Source organism: Felis catus, chromosome C1 (genome assembly GCF_018350175.1).
Source record: "Felis catus isolate Fca126 chromosome C1, F.catus_Fca126_mat1.0, whole genome shotgun sequence".
Taxonomy (NCBI): domain Eukaryota; kingdom Metazoa; phylum Chordata; class Mammalia; order Carnivora; family Felidae; genus Felis; species Felis catus.
The window spans coordinates 155,247,429-155,265,405 of NC_058375.1; the positions used below are offsets into that span (position 1 = coordinate 155,247,429).

Sequence of the window (17,977 nt, forward strand, 5' to 3'; positions counted from 1 at the left end):
AAAAGTAATAATAATTGAAGAATTAAACACACACACACACACGCACACACACACACACATTTCTGGAAACCATTTTCCGAAAAAGTATGTGTTTTACCTATACATACTATTGTATACGTATGCATCTCTATTTATGTTCTAGGCAGGGGGGAGATTTTCTACATTCTGAAATAAAATTGTATTACAAGAGAATATTGCCTCTGCATCACCACCCATCTGAAATAGAAAAAAAAATATGTCTTTTACTTAGGAGTACCTTTAAAGCTAACTTCAAGTAAACTGGAACAATACTTGTTTGTTCTTTTAATTAGAAACTGCTAACATCATTATCCCTAGAGTGTATCATTTTCAAGATAAAGTTTTGCTTTCAACATTGCACAATGGAAAACAATAATAAAAACATCCCATCAATGACAGAGCAATTCAAAATATATACTAGATTATAAAAGAAAAAAGGCAAGATTCTTATTAATATGGATTTTTTTTTCAGAAAACTATTTTCTAGAGTTCATTCAACAAGCTATACTAAAATAAGACAAAATAGATCTGAGTGGCATTTTTTCTTTTATATTTGTTAGAAATATTATATAATGAAGTCCATATTAATCTGCTTCCAATATTATGAAAAGTGTTATATGTCTTATTGAAAGATTTAGTGTTCACTTACTATGTTCCATTTAAACCTCTTACCTTCCTGAGGCTATGCTGCCTGTTTCCTTATGAGATATATACATTATAAGAAACATTCTCATCAGCGTATAATATTGCTTTTGGAATCAAATTAAGCATTTCAAGCACATATAATTCATTCATTCATAGGCTTGGCCTATTAAATTTTAATTGATGCATTTTATATACAAGCAAATAAAAATTAAATTAGTTACTGAATTGATCAAAGAAATAAAGCCCTAGTTATCACTGTGCTTAAAGTCATTTCAAAATATATTCAAAATTATCCTAGAAGCTGGGTACTGTGGCTCTGTCCTCAGCTTTCTAGGTGTGTACTTAGAAAACAGCTTATTTGTATGCATTTCAATTTCTGTAAATACAGGGCTAGTACTAGACTGTTCCTTTTCTGTTTTGAGATTTTATTTTTATGCTTGAAGTATTCTCCCACAAAATGGCTTATTAACAGAGTTTTGATTTACTAAATTTAAATGTGACTATTTTTTCCAGTGTAATTTTAAGGTGCACAATGTAATGATTTGATACATGTATATGTTGTGTATAAATATATCTATATATGTTTACCACATCCTTTATGCACATAATTACCATTTTGTTGCTGCCGTTGTTATGATGAGAACATACTCTCAAAGTTCTACTCTCATTGCAATAAATGTGACAATTTAATGTGACATAGATCAGATTAGATTAGGAAGGGAAGTTGCTAGAAGTTTTCAAATTAAATGTTGCTCCAGTGGTTTCTTTTACATTCTATATATTACCTTTATAAGCCATCCAATAAAATCTATAGATCATTCACTTGAATCACCTAAGGACATGAGAGATATATATATCAAGGAAGTCATCAAGAGAATCACAAAAAATGATGGAATTGCCCCTGTGACATGCTATGATGTCAATTCATCTACAGAACAATTGTGTATGTTTCTACTTTCTTGCAATGGGTCAGGCAGAAACATTTAGTACTGAACAGCATGCATGACACTGAAAAAAATATCATATATGTATGATTTTTTTTAGATAACCTGTGTAAAAGTGGTCACATATGTCTTTGCCTGGTTAAAAGCACAGAGCTGCATTCTTGATTGATCCAGTTTGTTTTTACCCCTGTGAGAAGTAAGAAGGTTAAGTACTGAAGTTTAGAAATGCAGAAGGATGAAATAGTTTAGTCAACTGATTTAAAATGTTTAAAGTCACATACCTGTAAGTAAAAATTAGTTATATGTTAGAAAATACATGCTATAAGCTCAATGCAAAGCAGTATATTTGAAATACAGCAATAAGACTGAATATTATTCAACACAGACTTAAAAACAATCAACTGGATAGTTATAAAGTTCTGTTATTTAGGAGATGAATTTAAATACTGTAATATTCTAAGGCAATCTTTTGGTCTGTTTGCTCTGTATAACAAGCATTTAAAAGTAAGTGATTCTCAATATTGGAGTGGGTGAGAGTAGGAGTGAGGAGTTTTTAAAAAGCATATTCTAAAATTAGCATTTCTTGATTTACTTGCAATTATCATATTAATTCAATTTTGACATTTCAAATAGCACTGAAGGAAAAAAATGTTTCCAAATTTATCAAAGTATAAAGAATAAGAAACACTGATTTAAATGTCAGACCAAAGTGTCATTGTTTTTAGACACAAACATATCCAATTAAGATGAAAGATTTTTCAAATAGTTTGAAACAAATCTGCAAAAAAGAAACGGGTAAGTAAAATTCTACGAGTCTTTTGTTTTGTTTTGTGTTTTTAAGAATCTATGCAAAGGGGTGCGTGGGTGGCTCACTTAGCAAACCTACTGACTCTTGGTTTTGGCTCAGGTCATGATCTCGTGGTTTGTGGAATCAAACCCCACCTAGGGCTCTATGCTGCAGGGAGCCTGCTTGGGATTCTCCCTCTCTCTCTCTCTCTCTCTCTCTGCCCCTCCCTCATTTGCACTCTCTCTCAAAATAAATAAAGTTAAAAAAAAGAATCTATGCATAAAAATAGGATCAAATACCAGCTTAATTGCATAATTAAGGTATAATAGTATAATTATAATTATACATTTGTATAATTGTGACTAATCCCTAAATCTTGTCAAGTCAAATGCAGTTCTGGGAGAGGTTATTTTATTTTCTGAAATGCAATAACAAGAAAATTTCTAAACTGCCTTTTTGGTGAAGGTAATACTGTTTGAAGAAAAAACTGTAAAAATCTAAAGAGAGACCAAATAACAACATAATTAAAACCAACATGTGGTAAAAGGACATAAAATATTTAACCTTGATGACTACAAATATTTAAACAGTTTTTTTTACTAAATCGATAAAAGGAATGCATTTCATAACAACTAAGCACATTTAAGTTTCTCCAAAGATAATGGCATTGAAAACTGAAGAGTGAATAGGTGAAGTGGTAGATGGATTAATGAATGAATGAATCATATAAACAATATGAATGTCTGTTCCTCTGCCTGGGATTTCCTTCTCCATTGGAGCCACACAATGAAATGATCTCCATTCTTTAGGGTCTGGCTCAAGTGCCACCTTCTCTCGCATGCTGTCAACCTGATATAATCTCTTACTCAGTGCATCCTCAATGGACTGGTTTATTATTCTGTTCCATTCTATGTTATGTTATTGAGGTAGACTATAACTGAATAAATCAGCATTAAGGAGGATGAGAAGCTAAATTTGGATCACTAATGCACAATATCACTATACCAGAAAAGTTGATCCTTAACTGCAACATTACAGGGCATAACAGAAAACAATTATATTCCTACTCACATCTTGCCTTTCTATCGTATGCAATATGGCATATAAGCTCAGGGTTCAAATTTTAAAAAGACTCCCAGAATCATCGGTGACTAATAAATATCATTTCTTAATCTTTTAGCATTTTAGTTATCTGTGAATATAGATGAATGATATCCATTCTCCTGGTTGTCATAAGGAGGAAAGTTATAGAATGTATATGACAGTGGCAAATATGTAAAATTTTTCCTTGGTCTCTTTGGTGCTTTCTTCTGTTGGGTTCACTACTCAAGTGTTGAGTTGATCACTTGTCCTCTTATTTTCTGTGGTCCCTGGAGTGTAGTGGATGTTGTGGTGCACTGCCCAAATCTCCCTTTCAGAGAGCCTCCTCTTTTTCCAGCTACCAGGAATGTTGGGGGCTGAAGGTTCACAGCTGACTCCCTGCAAGGGAAGTGTCATGCAGAAGAGAGCTGCCTCACCCAAGGTTCCATCTCCTCCCCTGGGAAGGTGACTCATTGGTAGGAGGGTACAAAGGCCTGACTCTCCTGCTTTAATTGGGACTACTCTAAAGGGTCATCCTAGTACCTATAGGAGACAACCATAGGATCAGCACAGGCCTCTGATGAAATTGTAGAGCATTTCAGTTTCTCCCTGTGCTCAATCATCTTGCTTCCCTCATTTCTTATAGGTGTTAGGTGTTGTTCCTGGTAACACTCCCCAGTAAATCTCTTACACACAGATTTCTCTCTCCCAGCTGGTATCCCAGAGAACCTGACTTTAGACTGACTCCCTGTATATTCTGTGGTTAACATAAATTAACACATAAAATCTCAACCTGTCTACAACTCTGACTTCTCAAGACCTAAGTTTCCAAATACATATTGTTCAGCATCACTTGGCTATCTTGCAAGTAGCTCACAATTAAGATGACCCCAAATTAAACTCTAAATCTATTCTACCTCCTAAATTTTCTCCTTCCCCTATATATATTTTTAATAGCACTGATATATATCCAGTCTTCTAAGATAAAACCTTTTGTCATGAGTCAGTTTGTATTTCCCAAAGGGGAATGTTGAAGTCCTAGCTCCTGGTCCACTTGAATATGACCTTATTTAGAAATAAGGTCTTTGCAGATATAGCTAAGATGAGGTCATTAGTGTGGGCCCTAATCCAGTATAATCAGTGTCCTTGTAAGAAGAAGAGAAGACAGACACACAGGCAGAACACCATTTGATTACAGGGAATGTCAAAGATTAACAACCCATCATCAGAAGCTAGGAAAAAGCAAGGGAGAATGCTCCCTAGAGGCTTCAGAGAAAGTATGGCCATGCCCAGACTTCCATTTCAGACATTTAGAACTCTAAAGCTTTCAGAGAATAAATTTCTGTGAGTAAAGCCACAAAGTTTGTGATACTTTATTACGGCAGCCATGGGAGACGGATATACCCTCTGCAACAGCTCATGACCCCTATATCCAGATCCTGAGCCCTTACATATTAGCTCGCAAGTATCTTAGAGTTTATCCCCTTCTGCCACCATCATTCCCTTAGCTTGAGCCCCTATCCAATGTCCTTTGAAAAGCTGCAATAACTTCCCATCTTCTCATCTTCCTCTGGGGCTGGGCTTTACTACACTCCCCAAGGAAATTTTCTTTAGAAGAACAAGTTTGCTATGAACAAGGTATAATAAAAGACCCTAAAGTTTTATCTTTCTGTTAGATAAAAAGAAATGTATTTTACTCTCTTGTCATGGTACATCAGGCTGTTCACTACCTGGCTCCAGTCTACCTAGGCAACCTCCTACTTCCCACCAGGTTCCCTTCATACATATGTAATGGGCCTTTTTACATCTGGGTCTTCCACATACACTGGGCTCTTTACCTCCATTGGAACAAACTCCCAACTGATCTGTAGAAAGAATTTTTCTTTTCAACATAAAACCCCCCTCAAATGCCATTTCCTCTGTGAAGTATCCCAATTCATTTTTAAGGTTGGTTAGCCTCTCCTCTCTCCTGTCTGAATATTTTGTCCTAAAACTAAATTGTATATTCATTCTCTTTTTGTATGTTTAATTATAATTTCTGTTTCTATATGTGTTTCTTCTCAAGGGCAGAAGCCTTGCTTTACTCTTTATCACTTAAGACAGTGCCACAGAGAAAGACCTTCAGCCTACATTTACTGAACGAATGAGTGCGCTAATGATGTGTCTTCCTCATGTCTAGCGTGGATATGGTAACTGGAAGATGCTCAGTAAATGTGAATTGAACAAATGAATAGCAATGGTTTACAGAAAATGTTCTCTAATGTATTCCTGTGCAATTTCCCCCCTAATGATTAAAGTTAATGAGGGGTTTTTTTGGACTTTAGTTCCTTATGGAACATGAAATTTTGCATAAGTGTGTTTGCAGTGTTTTAAGGTGACACTCTCCTGAAGGAGGGACGTTTGATTATGTGAAATTTGAATATTTCATTGACCTCCAAGGACCTCAGCTAGTTCCTTCAAGACTTTGATATAATGTTTCAAAACTCTAAAGAACTATTAAGTAAAGCTAAGTATCTGCCTTTGGCTTAAGGAGGCATGAATAGGGCATCTTTCTCTGAGGAGATGTTTACACAGAATGTTTCCTCTCTGCTGAGTACACAATATGAGCACATTCACTTAAGCAGCCTAACTAAGTAGATACATTTGTCAAAAGAGCAGTAAAGAAGTATTTGGGGATTAGATTCACAATAAATAAAGGGGCATCTCTGAAAGCTATAAGAGTCTGTACTACTGTAATATCATATGAGGCTGTTATTGTTTTTAAATATTTTGAGAAATATATTTGGATTAACTTAATATTTTCCTCTGAAATTTGCATACACTTCCAAAGTCCATGTTACAATTCTATAAGCTGCTTCTTTTTTCATCTTTGAAGCAGAGAAGGAAGTAATCGAGAGTGATAGAAAACAAAGAGAATGACTCTAATCATCTAAGAAAGAGCTCTCCATTAAAAAAATAGTTATTAATTTAGTGTTTTAGAGTTTTAAACATTGAGATTTGGCACAATTAAAAAAAAACTACACTTAAGAATTTAGTTAAGCCAGATGCCAATCACATTAATTGCAGGATGCGTGAAGTAATTTTTTTTTCCCCTTCAGCAACTCTTAGCACAGTGCCTGGAGCATAGTAGATCTCAACAAATATTTACTGAATGATTGGGTGCATTTCATGCTTCGTTTGAGGCACATAATAAGGAAGCACTTCATTGTTAATGATAAAAATCTGTGCAGTGTGTTATTAATGTTTCCTGTGTGCTTAGAGGACTGCAGTGTGCCTCAGGAGGAGGCTGATTTTTAGAGGGGCCATCAGTTCAATGTCTGCATTCTGAGAAGCAGCGACAAGTCCCATGGGCCCATGGGAGATGACAGTATGTCTTTCTCAATTCTGAGATAAACTCTATCTTCAGAGAAATGCTGCTGTTCTGTTGCCAATTATTTCCTCAAAACTGTTTAAGTTATTTTACTCAGCACTTTATTTAAACTCATCTCTTTGCTCATCCTTTAGGAAGGTATTTTATTATAAAATGTTTTTACTTCATTCTGGAGTGTACTATCAGGACAAGGACACTTGCCTATCTGAGAGCTGATATTAGTAGAAGATGGAAAAGTGTCCATCAAGTGCAATGGGAAAATAGAATGCTAGGCCCTAAAAGAGAAGTTTTATGCTTGTTTGTTTGTTTGTTTGTTTTTGTTTTGTTTTGTTGACGAAGAGGGGGGGAAAAAGGAGAGGTGTCCAAGGTCAAAGGTGTTTCTCTCTGTTCAAAATGCAGATTATTCAACAGGCAAAGGGGGAAATATCCCTGGCCCACGAATAAAGATAAAGATATCTCAGAAATCTGGGTCAAAACAAGCTAGGGATGAATTTAGGTTCATATCCCACACCAACTCAATCCATCATGGTGGCCACTGGGAACACCACTGATAAGGATTCTGAAGTGGCTTTCAGACTTAGGCAGAGAGAGTTCAAAGGATATGCCTCCAAACCGGCGTGTGAAACAAGCCCTCTGCATCTTTTACACAATAAAATTGTGAACCATTGATCTACATAATGCTACCTCTCTTGAACTGAACCTGCAGCAAATAGCTACTTACAGTCTATATGTGACCACTCGATTCCATATCATAATAACTGTTAATCAGGCACTTACTTTCCAGCAGACATGCACCTACTTATTTACGTACACCATTTACTCTTCATTACAATTCTCTTCTTCATATAAAGAAACTATTTTTTTTTTGTAAATTACTGAAGACCAGAGAGTTAGTAAATATCACAGCTAGAATTTAAGGCAAGTAGTCTATCTCCAGAGGTTGTATTCTTAAACATATCTATCGCAAAGTAGTGCTTAAGACTTAACTGACCTAAAGGAATTGAATCAAGTTATTACTTTCTGTTGGGTAATCAAGATTTATCCTTGGGGCAAGGTTCATCAAGAACATGGCAATCAGTATTTCAAGAATATCTTAGGCATGAAAAAATTAGAAAGTTGCAAAGGAGAGAATAAGCAGTTCACAGATATGGGAACTGAAGTGGAAGCTGAAGATTAGGGGAATTATAGCAGGGAGGTTAGCATGGAAGAGTAAAGAGGCACTTTCTAAATAAACTTTTTTTTTTTAATTTTTTTTTCAACGTTTTATTTTATTTTTGGGACAGAGAGAGAGACAGAGCATGAACGGGGGAGGGGCAGAGAGAGACGGAGACACAGAATCGGAAACAGGCTCCAGGCTCTGAGCCATCAGCCCAAAGCCTGACGCGGGGCTCGAACTCACGGACCGCGAGATCGTGACCTGGCTGAAGTCGGACGCTTAACCGACTGCGCCACCCAGGCGCCCCAAGAGGCACTTTCAATAAAGAAAATATGTTTTTTTTTTAGTGGTCCAAGTATAAAAACAAAAACAAAACCAAGTCATAATGATAAACATTTAAATCTCAAGCACCTGGAAAGAAAGACTCCAGACACAGGGTTTCCCAGGTCACAACAACTTAATACTACCTCTAAGTTACCTAACAAATTTCCTATATATCTTGACCTTCTGTTATTTCTCAAGTCCAGTATATTAAAGTGGGTTTGAATGTACTCATGCTGTGAGATATGTCATGGAAAACTGTTTATGAAAAAGGGCAAAGTTTTCAAGTCCACGACTTTAAATCTGTACTTTTAGATGATATTAATGGGGGTGAATTCAACAATAAACACAATGGCTTACATTGTTTTAGGGCTTACCAACTATTTCATATCTATGGTTTTTCAACTCTGATCTTCACTAGCAGAAACACGAGTAATTGAATTAGTTTCCCTTTCCACATGAGACCAAGCTCAGACCACTGTTCCTGAAAAGGGGTATGTGGAATCTGATCTTCCACCTTTAAGTTGAAATAACATCAACTTAAATTTGGAGATTTTGGATACAGTACTTCTTCCACGTAAAGGTTTTAAAAATAAAAAAATAAAAATCCTATCCTTCTTTTGTCATCTTGGAAAGAATTTCTTTGGATACTTAGAAACACACACTCTTAATTTATATACTTATGTATTCACTTAATATTGAGGATTTACTCTGTACCAACTGGTCATATGGCCAGGAGACAGACAGATAAGCATGCGCATGCACACACACACACGCGCGTGCACACACACACACACACACACACACACACACACTGGTATGTATCTTTATTCCAAAATCCACTAGCAATTCATGGAGGGCAGGTCTTTCTTATTATAGGGTTAAGTGGATAGAAAGCATTTGATAAATGCCTTTTGAATACTTTCAAGAGTGACCTAAAGAAAGGAATAATATTTTTAGGTGATATCTTGAAACTTTAAAGAGATGCCATAAAAATATTTTGTCGTAAGACTCACTTATGGTTATTATATTCCATATTAATAAAATACAGTTCAATGAATAAAAACAGTAAACACTATCACTTTAAATGTATGTGACCCAGTGTGGAGAAGGAGGATATAAAAACACTTTGATAAAAGGTTCCTGTTCTCAATGAGTCTATAGCACCATTTAATGAATACAATAATTTGTCCAAAAATTAAAATATAAAGCTAAATAATAAATCCAGGAAAAGTCATAAAATTGTGCAGGGTTAAAATGAGTACAGCTCCTATCTCTCTGGAGAGAAATTAGGAAAGACGCAATAGCTACCCTTTTGATCACTCTGAGTACTGTTGTAAACATTTTACCTGTTAATTCTTGTAACCCTCACACAATCCTGTGATGTAAGGACTAATAAATTTACCCATGAGGGATGTCTTAAAGATGCGCATAGGATTTTGACCAAGGAAGGAAATCCCAAGCAAAGTCAAGCACGATGCCAAGTGTTTGTGGTCCAGCAGGAGACCAAGCAAGCAGTAGGTGACACAGCTGGTCAGCTGGTGGGGGCCATGGTGTGAAGACTTTACCGTCTATAATTCAGGAGACTTGGGAGACAAAGGATACTTCAAAGGAGTGACATGATTGGGATTGAACCTGAATAAAATTAATCAAACAAATGAACTCGAGTAGATGGAAAATGGAAGCAGAGACACCAGCTGGGACTCTGCTTGGTACGGTTTAGGCAGGAAGTAATGAGTGAGAAGGCAAAGGTGATGAAGAGGAGTGGTGGCTTCAACAGACACAGTGGAAGGAGACTGTATAGGACTTCACAACTGATAACAAAAGGGGATGAAGGAAGGGAAGACTGAAAGGTACCCAGCACTTTCAAATCTAGCCCAGTAGGATTGAATCACTTATGAAGAACCAAGTAAGTACAACTGTTCAGAGGAACCTTTAGGAACCCATTATGTGAACTCACAAACAAAAGAAACTATCCATCAGTTTGCAATATTAGAAAGAAATTATCATAGCAAAAATCTGAAATTTCAGTTCATTGCACACTACTTATTCATATGAAACAACGCGCATAAAACAATCTTACCCCTTTGCTGTATTCACTATCTGAATCACTGCTGAGTTCCTCAGTATTCATATTTTCCAAATCAGATTCCCCAGGTGCAATCGGCACTGTCACTGTGAGGCTGGGGTTATGAATAAATGATTGACAATCACTTTCTTCCATTAAGTATTTGTCCACACTGCTTCCCAAACCACTGATTTTATCTTTTTCTTTGTGGAAATTGTGATCTTTGCTCATTTCGGCAAGCGTGCGGTTAGAGATATAGTTTTCTTTCTTACTATTCAGATCTTCTGCTCTTCCTGGGTCTTTGGGAATCTTCGGCTTTTTGGAGAATGCTTTTAGAATAAATTCACGTAAGGTTTGTTTCACATAATTTACTCCCTTCCTAATTCTGGCAACTGCAATCTGGAGGTTATTTGCATCGGTGTCTTCTTCAATTGCTGTAAGATTGTCTGAGCTAAATGAGCTCAATAATAAAGCCAGAAATAGGTTGAGGACCTATATCAAGAGAAATAGGGAGAAGGAAATGAAAAAGAAAATAAGCACATTTCTGAAATACAGGCCAAAATCCAAACCAGAATTAAAGATTTCTGTACTTCTTCACACATAGGTAAGAGCATGTGATGGGGCAGAGGACAGGCGGGATTCCTCATCACTCTCTCTGGAACCTAGCTCCTGTGAACTCTGCAGAGCAGAGGTCAGCCACACCCATGAAGGACTTAGCCTGAGGAGCAAAGAGAATGTTCCCTCCTCATTATCATTATGTCATTCTTACATTCATTTCTGCAGCAGGAGTCCCTTGGCCAAATTCCCTTTTATGGGCCTAAAAAGCCTTCCTAACATTTACTCTAGTTAATATTTATTACCTGTGAGAAAAAACTAGAACAAGAAAATTGTGATTAGTGTTTATTGTGCTGAAGTAACCTAGGCCAAGCTCGATGTTCACTTTTCCCAGAAGTTAAATGTCAGTTTGTTGCAACAAATGGAACATAGAACACTTGCAAACCTCCTGTAATAAAATATTCTGTCCAAGAATTGTGCCAGCTTGCAACTTAATGAGGCTTTTAAAGCATAGAAAAGGGCCTGCCTACTGAACCCAATTCAAATGAGATAATGGCATTATGATTGAGTGGCTTTATGCCAATCATCTAGCCCTGGAAGAGATAATAAAAGAGGTCAGGACAACTCCTAGCCTTGAAGAAAAGTCCTGTTTGTGTGCAAAACCACTTGTTTTTCCTCCCTGAGGTAGGGGTCCAGGTGAACTCAACATTGTGAAAAGAAAAAAATTCTCATGGAGGGTTGAAAGTATTTACATTATATTTAAGTGTTGTTTTATGTAAGAAACAAAAAGGTAATTGAAACACCCTTTCACTAAATACTAAATACCCTTTCACATAAATACACTATGAAGTGTCTTCATAGACAAAAACATCTACCTCACTAAATAATCAAATTTAGGTCAATCTGAGGAGAAGGGACGCACACCCTCACACCTGAATTTGGTCTCATCTAAAACAGTTTTTCAGAGACGTAAGTAGAAGAGCACAGGTTAAAAATGTCTATGTTAATATGTTTGATTTAAGAGAAGAGTCCAAGGCGGAGCAAAAAGAGAAAATCACAGAAAACAACTGTCATGAATCACTGAGGAATTCTGAAGTAGTTTACTTTCATTTTGGTCTTTATTGTCAATGAAAAATGTATTTCATTATGAGATAACAAGTTTGTGTGTGTGTATATTTTAACAGGAATGTTGATGAGAAGCCAAGGGCTCATTCTACTACTTTAGCCTCCCTAATCAATGCAAGTGTTAACAGATTTTCTCTTTCTTCCTTTCAAATTTGTAATTAACTTTATTTTTTTCCACATTTATTGAGATGTAATTGATGTATAAAATTGTGTAAGTTTAAAGTGTACAATGTGTTGATTCGATATACTTATATATTGCAAAATGATTACCACAATCGTGCTAAGGAACAACCCCATCGTGTTAAATAATTACCTTTTGTGTGTGTGTGGTAAGGACATTTAAGATCTATTCTCTTAGCAACTTTCAAGTATATAATATGGTAATGTTACCAATTACCATGATGTAAATTAGATCCCTAGAATTTATTTATCTTATAGCTAGAACTTTGAACTTTGGTCACCATTTCCCATGTCCCCCACTCCCTGGCCTCTGGTAACCACATTCTAGTCTCTGTTTTTATGAGTTTGACTTTTATAAGATTCCACATATTTCAAGAATATGCTTCATCACATCTTCATAAGGATAATAATAATAATTTTTATTCCATCAAAAATCATAACAAGACTCCACTATTTTGTTAAAATCTACCAGGTATCATAAATAACAATAAAGTCCATTTTATATCATATTCATTATCATATTAAGCAGAGAAAGAAATATTAATAAAATGTATATTTGATTCAACATTATCTGATTAATGTTCTTTGCCAGTTTCCTGATATAGACTTTAGATTACTAAAATCTACTTTTCTGAACTACCCTCTAAAACTTATGGTCTTTAACCATTTTAATTAATGGGTAGTAAAATGACTTAAGGTGTGAGAAAAAAAAAAGTGAGAGATCTGTTTAGCATATAACTCTAATATGCAGAGGACTATATCAGAAATATAAATTTATGTGTCTTTCTTTTTAGATTCTAATTGTACATCAATGGTAATTCCTTATCCAAGAGTTGGTTATTTATTTTGTGAATTACACTTCTCTTATCTCTCATTATCACTAGCAAATAATGAACAGATATCAACATGAGGCAGTCATTACTAATTCTATATGGATTAAACATTCACCAAGATACCCCATCTATTTTTAACTACAAATTCATATTGCTTTTCAAAGTGTATCATTACACTCACACCTGTGTTCAAGCTTCAATATTGTATTATGTATTATTCAAAGACCCATTTCAAAATTCTTCCTCGAGTCACTATTTAGAACGTCTCTCCTTTTCTTCCAAGTGTCAAGAGCATTTTATTTTTGCCCCACTGCTAGCACTTACCACCTCTTCCTTACCTGGTAATTTGGTGTACCACTTTTCTATGTCCATAGAATGTAAGCACCTTGAAGAGAGGGACTAACTCATAGGTATGTATTTTTAATCATCCTGTAATACCCAAATATATTTCCTTTCACAGAGAAAGTACTAAAAATATTGAATGAATAAGTTGAGAGAGCCCAAGGAATCCTCCTTACTTCATACATGCCTGAGCGAGTACTAAATATTTAAATTAGTTGTGATCAGTGGCTTTGGTGTGGTATGTTTTGACCTCCTGTATCTTATAAAGAGCTACATTTCAATATTTTTATGTCAACATTTTATAAGAAGTATATGAACAAGTCACATTAAAGGAGCTTATAATACAAATGTTAAATTCAGAAGAAGAACCAAAGAGAGAATATTTTATTTCATATTGGGAATTATAAACCTACATAAAACTAGGAAATTTATTACTACAACTGGAGGATGATTAATAATTACAGAATTCGAACTCATGGTGTCTATATTTTGTGCAGATCTAGAATTTGTATTGCATAATTTACTATGTATATGTCTAGTCATTTAATGGCATGAAACAATACCATTTAGGATGTGATTTGATAAATGTAGGTTTCTGTCCTAGACTCTGAATTACTTTTGATATGGGGGCTTCAAGGACAAAAAAAAAAAATTAGTAACTTATTTTCAAGCCAGTGGGAAGTGTAAGTACTAACCATATAGTTGTTACCATACCCTAGCTCCTGAGATACCTAATCCAGAGTCTGATGCCAAGCTGACAGACTAAACCAAGTCAACATGGTGGCTTTGAAAATTGAAGTCAGTGAGTCATGGAAGAACATCTTATCCCAATTTTCTTCTTTGGTAAGCTTGAAAATTTTCACCAATAAGTAGGTAGAAAGGAACAAACAAACAAAGAGTACAAGCCAAGAAAACACTAATGGAGACATGGAAGATCAATTGTTAAAGGGATATTATAGAGAAGTGGTGGGCAAATTTTTTCTGTAAAGAGCCAGATTAAAAAAATATATATTTTGGCCTTTGTAGGACATAGAATCTCTAGGACAACTATTCAACACTGCCACTGCAGAGTAAAACAGACATAGATAATATGTAAATGAATAAGCATGTTTGTGTTGTAATAAAATTTTTCTTACAGAGCCTGAAATTTAAATTTCATATCATTTCTATGTGCCACGAAATATTATTCTTCCTTTTTATTTTAACCATTGAAAAAATATTAAAAAAAAAGAAAAAAAAATCAACATTCCCAAGCTTACAAGCCCATACAAAAACAGGTAGTATGCTGGATTTGACCCATGAGCCACAGTTTCCTGATCTTTGCTGTAGATCAGGAAACTATGTCTTATTATGTCTGACTATATTTGACTGTAGTGCAATGGGACCAGTCCTTTCAATTGCCTTGTTCTGTTACAGCTTCATTTTTATTACTGTTAATTCAATCATATTCTGTTTACTAGTATGACTTGATATTTGAAAAGACTTTTAAGAGACATGAAAACCACAGATTTAATTCATATGCCATCACTACCAAAATGAGAGAATAAAGTAGGAAACCATCCGTTAAAATAAATATTGTGAAAAATATAAATATGGGTTATCTGTCAGGGAAATTGAAACAATATTTCATTTTATTTTCTGTTTTTTTCCTGTATTAAAATGATCAAAATTCTATTGCAATTAATAGTTTTATGTGTAATTAATCCTATAATTATAAAATAAGTGATTGTCATATAACAATTTACTATGCAGAATTTTCAATGTGTGAACATGCGACTACGTACCACTAGGTTTCCAATGACCATGACCATCATGTAGACTATAAGGCACATGGCTTGACCAGCGACCTCCATACAGTCCCACATGGTTTCTATCCACTCTCCACATAGCACGCGGAAGACAATCAGGAAGGAGTGGAAGAAATCATTCATGTGCCAGCGTGGGAGTGTACAGTCTTCATTGATCTTGCAGACACATTCTTTGTAGCTTTTACCAAAGAGCTGCATGCCAACCACAGCAAAAATGAAGACGATGATGGCCAACACCAAGGTGAGGTTACCCAGAGCACCCACTGAGTTGCCAATGATCTTTATCAGCATATTCAGTGTTGGCCAAGATTTTGCCAGTTTGAACACTCGAAGCTAAAAGTAAACACAAAGCTTAATGTTAATTATTAGGAAATTTTTCAATTTTCAATGTTTCCAATCTTGAGTTCTGTTCAGAATTTTAAATTCTAAAATATTGTCATCATTACCTAGCTAAAATTGATTATTTCTATTTTTTACTTTCAGCTATTTTCAATATTCTTGTTATTTTGTTTTGCTTGCCACAATATAATTACTACACATATTTTGAAGGAAGTTTAGGATTGTTATAAAAGCCTCTTATAATGATTTCAGATATTATTCCCTTTAGAATTGATAATTTATCCTTAATTCTATTTTTAGATAATTAAAAATTTTTTTTAATTTGAAAATAGTCTGATACTTTTTATACCTTTTCATATTGACATTGGGATAAAGTCCAACATGTTAGTGTGGAGGTTCCTCAAAAACTTAAAAATAGAACTACCCTATGACTCAGCAATTGCATCACTAGGTTTTTACCGAAAGGATACAAAAATACTGATTCAAAGGGGCACATGCACCCTGACATATATAGTGGAATATTACTCAGCCATCAGAAAGAATAAAATCTTGCCATTTGCAATGACATGGATGGAGCTAGAGTGTATAATCCTAAGTGAAATGTCAGTCAGAGAAAGACAACAACCATATGATTTCACTCATATGCAGAATTTAAGACACAAAACAGATGAACATAGGGGAAAGGAGAAAACAAAGAGAGGCAAGCAAACCATAAGATACTTTTAACGACAGAGAACAAACAGAGGGTTGCTGGAAGAGAGGTGGGTAGGGGGATGGGCTAAATGGGTGATGGGTGTTAAGGACAGTATTTGTTGTGATGAGTACTGGCTGTTTTATGAATCACTAAATTCTATTCCTAAAACCAATATTACACTATATGTTAACTAACTAGAATTTTTTTAAAAAGTAAAAAAAAAAGCCCAACATGTTAGAGAAAAATACTTTAAAAAGTCTTTACATTTTTTATATTTTTGGTATCACACAACAATCATTTTGGGGACAACAGTTTGATCTTTAGTTATCAAACTCACAAAGTAATGAACATATTATAAGAACTGAAATTCTGTAAATGATAAGTTTCTTACTATGAAATAAATTATTGCCTTACTAGTAAAGAAATATTTTTTTACCTGCTTCTATTATACTAGCATGTAACTGAATACGTCTTCAAGAGTCTAAAATTGATTCAAATTATGACTATGTCTTCAAGATGCTAAGATTAAAATATTCATGTGATTTTTGAGCTCTTTAAGAGCTTTTGCTATAGAATTAACTTGATTACACTGGACACCAAAACCTAATCTTGTCTTTTGATTTAAACTGCTAAAAGATCTAAATAATAATACAAAGCATTAGAAACCCCCTTTATATATGGAATACAATGGTAAGGTTGGTTTATATTTACCAGTCTGAATGATCGCAGAACTGACAGTCCTTCCACATCTGCTAGAAAAAGCTCTACTAAACTTAAAGTCACAATAAGGCTGTCAAAAATATTCCATCCTACTTGGAAATACTCATATGGATCCATGGCAATAAGTTTTAAAACCATTTCAGCTGCAAAGATCCCAGTGAAGACCTAAATGAGAAATACAGTGTGTTTTTTCTGGTATTATGAGAAGTATAGAATCAAAGTAATGATGATTATTACCATTTGTTTAACATCATTGTGCTTCAGACAATGTGCCAGATACTCTACAAATGTGTTATCTCATTTAATCCCACAAACCTGGTAGTATTATTCCTATAGCTCCAATGTAAGCATTACAAGGTTAAAAAGCTCTAACTTTCCTGTCCATTCTCATCATCTTTAGATAGCATTTTAGAGGAGCATATTAAAATTCCAGGTAAATAAAGCCATGACAATCAACACAGGCAGTTTTTGCAAAAAAAAAAAAAAATTATATGGGTCATAGTCTGGAAGAAAATGAAAAGGAAATATAGACTGACACTAAAATCTTGAGTCAGCCTTTTTGTTGGGTCTGACTACTCTTAGAGTAATAGAGAACATATTGACTCACTCTTTAAAGATTTATTAGTAGAAGAGGGAAAAGTATTTAATTGACACAGTGGGAGCTAAAGTAAGACTTTCAAAGCTTTGACACAAAAGTGCATCACAAAACATCATTAATTCATGACACTGGTATCAAAGGACTGACTTAAGAAAACAACACTGAAGGACCTGTTTATGAATCATTCAGGTTTGACTAGACTCAAAGAAGCTGACCAAAGAAGGCTCAAAGGGAAATGGTGAAGTCTACATAAGTGCCGAGGCATTTAAAAATAATGTAGCATCAAGAAGACAATCAGGGAGTACCCTGCACTTAGGGTAGTGGCAATAGATAAGAAACACGATAAATTCTTTTTGGGGTTCACAGTGATGCAGTCAATTCAGCAAGAAGGTAC

At 34.9% G+C, this 17,977-nt stretch overlaps 1 protein-coding gene and 1 long non-coding RNA gene across 5 annotated transcripts in view; one reads left to right on the forward strand and one right to left on the reverse strand.

Annotated features, from left to right (window-relative positions):
• Positions 1-17,977, forward strand: part of LOC109502716 — a 119,498-nt gene that overhangs the window by 96,452 nt on the left and 5,069 nt on the right. For all 3 annotated transcript variants that reach the window (XR_006583262.1, XR_002161520.3, XR_006583261.1), the window contains exons 4-5: positions 14,144-14,267; positions 15,177-15,473. This is a non-coding gene — a long non-coding RNA (uncharacterized LOC109502716). The remainder of the gene's footprint in view (positions 1-14,143; positions 14,268-15,176; positions 15,474-17,977) is intronic.
• Positions 1-17,977, reverse strand: part of SCN9A (sodium voltage-gated channel alpha subunit 9) — a 167,090-nt gene that overhangs the window by 51,204 nt on the left and 97,909 nt on the right. For both annotated transcript variants that reach the window (XM_045033892.1, XM_019838208.3), the window contains exons 15-17: positions 16,977-17,150; positions 15,209-15,565; positions 10,405-10,881 (exon numbers count right to left, since the gene is read on the reverse strand). In XM_045033892.1, coding sequence (XP_044889827.1) covers positions 10,405-10,881; positions 15,209-15,565; positions 16,977-17,150 — 1,008 coding nt within the window. The remainder of the gene's footprint in view (positions 1-10,404; positions 10,882-15,208; positions 15,566-16,976; positions 17,151-17,977) is intronic.